Genomic DNA, 5,000 nt, shown 5'->3' on the forward strand with positions numbered 1-5,000 from the left:
GTCAGAAACTCCGATTAAATACAGTTACTATGGTTCATAAGTGTAGAATAAATCAGGCGCCTCCTTATCTATGTAATTTATTTCATGATAGATTTAGTGTATCAGGACGTAGCACTAGAAGTAAGTCACAGTTAAACCTTCCCAAATGCAGACTTTCAACTGGTCAACGCTCTTTTGCCTTTCACGGGGCAAAAGAATATAACTTACTCTCGGAATACATTCGGGTGACTAACAATATTTTAAGATTTAAAAGGAAAGCTGCCGCTTACTTCTTAAAAATATTTCCTAATTAATTTTGTATAATCTTTTTTAATACTGTATTACCCATGTAAATATTTTTATTTGCAATACATGTATATATTCCCACTTTTATGAATTTTTTAATGCATATTATTTTAGTATTGTATATTACGACAGAATAGCCCCGTATAGATCGTTTTCACTGTCACGCAATAAAAAAATAAATCGAAAACCATCCAGTGGAAAAAGTCAAGAATTCCTGATGTTTAAGAAGATAAATGAAGAAGGCACTTCTCCAAGTTTTAGGCCTGTGCGTTTCCCCAAAGTTCAGATAATCGTCGAAATGTTTCGCAGAAATTTACAGAGCCCAGTATGAAAACGCCATGTTGGTGTACCTCTGTGGTGTACCAATATGGCGGCCAGAAAATAGTGTCAACATCTGTTACTTACTTTGGCTATCTAGACGAGTGATCATCTGTACTGAACAAACAGCGATTTACCTAAGCACTTTTCCTAATGCTTTAAATTCTAAAAAGGCTCAAAACCATGAGATAAATATATATTTCTCAATAAACTCGATCGTCGCCCTGCTATAACTCAGAATTTCAAAATGCTCTGGTTTCCAAACGAAGCACGCTATTCAGCTTTAAAATTGCAAATGGATACAAATTTACCACCTCTTATGCCTGATGAGGATAAAAACTTTCGTGGCTCTTTAGTTTTGGATTTTGGAAAATGATGACGTCACGTGAAAACGATCTATAGAGGAGTCGTAATAAAGTCTAAGTCTATGTCTTGCGAAGGTTTCGACTTGCCAATTTCCTGACCATAGATCCACTGAGGGTACCACTAAATGCCTACCAAGAAACAGTAATAGGCAATTTTATTACTTTGCAGAATACCCAACTAGCATTGTCTGTTATCATTTTTTGGTACAAAAATACAAGGTGTTATCAGTGAGAAAACAAGACTTTTTCTAAAAAATATCATGCAGGGGAAAATATGGAAACACAACGCACAAAAAAAAATATGTGTAAGCTTGTATAAAAGTAAAAAGTAAAGTAAAGTAAAGGTAGTAAAAAGTAAAGTAAAGTAAAGGTAGTAAGTAGACGCTCTAAAGGTACTTTACACGTTTTAAGACAATGTTGATAGAACTGGATTATGCTGAAACATGTATATTTTCCAAACTCATAAATTATTACTTGTGCTGTGATTCATTGTTTTCACACAAGGTTTTTGAACGAAGGTACAGTGTACTTCCACTCGCATATTGCTTACTCCAATTCCCTCTAGATCACTTGTACATCCATTACAAGGTACAAAAGAGAAAGATTACAGTTTGCGTTGTTGTTGCTCTTCGGATTGAACATCGCCAACGCTTAAAGATGAAATCCTTCAAAGCTTCGAGTCAGGGCTGCACTCTTCTGCCTTTGGATGCGGTGCATTATCTTGCAAATCCTAAAATAAAAGCCCAATAAGTTCAGAACTTGGCGAACCTGCATAAAATTCAATCATTTCTAACCAAATACATACCCTATTCTTGCAATATTTATCTCTTGTTCCACATCGCACAATTTGTTTCTTCCTTTACAAGGGCATCTTCTGTTGCTGTTTTCCTTGAAATCGCTTTGTACTGCAAGCACTTCCGCATTTACAAAAGTTAAGTGATCCAAAAAGTTCTTCCTGACAGCTAAATATTAAATTCTGAGCGCTATGTTTGACATAGAATTCATTAACGTGACTCACGCATGAATCCATGATGGTGGCTAGAATTTTCTGTGAGTGCAAGATCAAACAAACTCAAGCATGCGCAGCTCATGACAGTGTCCCTTTAAGAGCTTCTAAGCACTCTTTATTCGTTAAAAGATCTTCACAGAATTTAGAGTCCTCATAGTTCATGAGGATATCATTCTCTGATTTAAAACATTCACTATCAAAAGAAAAAAAAACAAAGAAACAAAACTTTATTCACTTTAACACAATGAAAGGGAGACATACCAGTGGTTATCCCTTTCGAGGATATTTGCCTAGATCTTATTAACTGAGAGTCAATTTTGATGAAGGGGGGAAACCGGAGTATCCGGAAAAAAACCCTCAGAGTCAGATTGAGATCGACAGAAACGCAGCCCACATACATGTACATGTACAACCTTGAGGCCAGGGTTGAGCCGGGGGTCGCAGACGCGAGAGGCATAGTTGATAATCGCCAAGCTATCCTGACTCCCTTTTATATATTACACTTCTTTGACATATGTAAAGCTCTTGGTATGTCATGTACATGTAGAATGTTTCACCTTCTCCAAGAATACCTATATCAGAAGTTACAAGTTATTTGTTATCATGAATTTAGAGCTGACTCATTGTGTTAAAGTTTATACATGAGAAAGTATTCAGTATTTTTTCTCCTTCACTGTACCATCTGCATACTGGCTGATACATGTACCGGTACATGAAATTCAAATCATTTACATGTTGCGGACACTTTACATATGTCAACCAAAAAATGTCAACCAAAGAGTGTTGACCGACAGTCCAAAAAATAAATTAGCACAGTCCAATTGGCACTTCTTGGCTGTTGACTAAAAAATCAAGTGATGTGATAATTTGACTTGAGCCAACAGTAATGAGAAAAGCACAGGGAAGACCATCACCACAACATCAGTGATACAATGTACCATATACAGTGTACATCTTTGCAAATTATATATGTATGGTGCAATTTCTAAAAAGATACATGTTCACTGTAGCATCAGATAATATTATCTTAACAGCAAAATGTAAATTGTTACACAATAACCAAAAACCTCAGACATAAGTAGTACCTGGCCATGTAAAGAGCCAAGGCCCTTTACAAGAACACTTTTAAAAGTCACTGCATCAAGTTGAACAGAAGGAAGATCTTTATCTTTGGCAATGTCCCTAATAAGACAGAACATATTCAGAATTTGTCTGAAACTATGATCTAACTATCATAATTGCACACAACAATAATAATGACAGTACTGGAAATGACAGTCGGTCATCCGACATTGTCAAGCTAAATTTCACATTATGATATCAGACACAATGTCCCAGCATCTCGCCAAGACATCTTCACTTCTCCACTTGAAGCTGAAGGTTCCAGATGTCCATGGAAAAATTATTTCTTCAGTCGCATTTGAAAGAGATAATGTATTTGCTGAAAGATGTATGTGCAGTGCAGCTCAAAGATAAGCGAACTTTGCATAAGCATGTACTTATGTTGAAAGTATCCGCGCCGATATACAACCAGCAAGTTAAATCACTGGTTTAGAGCTTGTGAACATATCTTATTTTCTGGAACAAAACAGCGAACGTTTGGAAACAAAAAAAGTCTGACTAGCTTTTCTTCGCCAACAACACACTGAAAAAAACACTGGAAAAAATGCATCTTTGGCTCTACTGTGCAAACTGTAAAATGCTCTCTATGATATTTATTTGATTATTCTGCAAGGAAATGTTTTGCACGCCTACGAGAGACCATCATATGTTGGTAGCGTCACGAAAGGGAACATTAAATTATGATGCTAGAGAAAAAATTAATAGCAATGTTTCCATGACTGGCATTATTTAATACTTAAGTTGATTTTTTCAGCCAGACAATTATGTGTAGCCCTGATGTAAACACTCTAAGGCAACCTGAACATGTCATAATTACATGTACGTGACAGATCATCCCACTAGAATTGATTTTTCTGTTGACTTCAGTGGACAGTTTTGAGTTGTGTTAGTAGAACCAGTAACATTGCGTGAAGTCACAGCAGACAGTCATTTAATAACCAAGATACTGCACAAGGGTCCTTCAAGTTTTTTTTTAGCTCCACATGAATTCATTTCATAACACAGAGACCACAATCATTGATTACAACAGAGACAACCTGAGGGAAACCAACCATTTAATTTACTTCCAATTTAAACTCCCAAACCCCTCTCTGAAAAAAAAGGATCAAACTCCCCAGTTCATTCGAGGGGTCAAAATTCCACTGCATCGACTTCATGGTGGTGCTCCCACGTGTGTCAGTTACCCTCCATTCCAACAGTCCATTCTAGTCTTCTCTCCTGTTGTTTTCTTTCAACGGGAGAGAGTTACCGTCAAACACAATTAAAAATAAAGCGACAAGATAAAAAAATCAATTGCTACCAGGGTTTCCGAGAAGTTGCCTAGCTTTTGAGAAGTGCATGTCAGGCTACAAGTATAGAGTAATTTAGCGGAGCGTAAGCCGATCGCGCAACAAGCAGAATCCTTTATACTCATTACCCCCGGTATCCTATTGATTGGATGTCAATTCTTACAGTTTTATCCGTAGGTAGTAGAACTGAGGTTTTTGCCTCAATGTTACTGTTTCCATTGACCAAGCCTGGAGAAGAAGTACACTGTGGAAAGTAATCTGACCTTCTATGCTCAGGTTTCCGACACCGCGGGCTTTAAGATAGTACACGACGGTAGACTGGGACGGTTAGATGAGTGTCATGTCACGCAAAATCCCCGTGACGTTTGACTGTCGTTCTTCTAGGACGGTATGTTTTCGCCGGGTTTCTCGTCGTGGAATCTACGGTGAAAACGTTAGGAATTCATCCATACTTATTCGCACTATTTTAGGAGGAAAGCAGAAAAGAAAGGTAAAAGAGATAATTGTACCGCATTTTTTGTTTATGAACCAATTCCCCTTAGCGGATTTACACTCGCTAGAATCCAAGGAATCTAAACAAAATGGTTCAAATTCCCAGTAAGGATAACGAGG

General features: G+C 37.2%; 2 protein-coding genes across 2 annotated transcripts in view; one reads left to right on the forward strand and one right to left on the reverse strand.

Moving 5' to 3' along the window:
• The window catches only part of LOC137992667 (ribonuclease P protein subunit p14-like), a 94,867-nt gene extending 90,183 nt beyond the window's left edge, over positions 1–4,684 (reverse strand). Inside the window, exons 1-2 of the mRNA XM_068838142.1 lie at positions 4,552–4,684; positions 3,063–3,159 (exon numbers count right to left, since the gene is read on the reverse strand). Of these exons, the coding sequence (XP_068694243.1) occupies positions 3,063–3,159; positions 4,552–4,607 (153 nt within the window). The 5' untranslated portion in view covers positions 4,608–4,684. The remainder of the gene's footprint in view (positions 1–3,062; positions 3,160–4,551) is intronic.
• A 35-nt stretch (positions 4,685–4,719) lies between these two features.
• LOC137992668 (uncharacterized) overlaps positions 4,720–5,000 on the forward strand; it is a 26,389-nt gene continuing 26,108 nt past the window's right edge. The window contains exon 1 of the mRNA XM_068838143.1: positions 4,720–4,878. Coding sequence (XP_068694244.1) covers positions 4,720–4,878 — 159 coding nt within the window. The remainder of the gene's footprint in view (positions 4,879–5,000) is intronic.

This window comes from Montipora foliosa, chromosome 2 (genome assembly GCF_036669935.1).
Source record: "Montipora foliosa isolate CH-2021 chromosome 2, ASM3666993v2, whole genome shotgun sequence".
NCBI lineage: Eukaryota > Metazoa > Cnidaria > Anthozoa > Scleractinia > Acroporidae > Montipora > Montipora foliosa.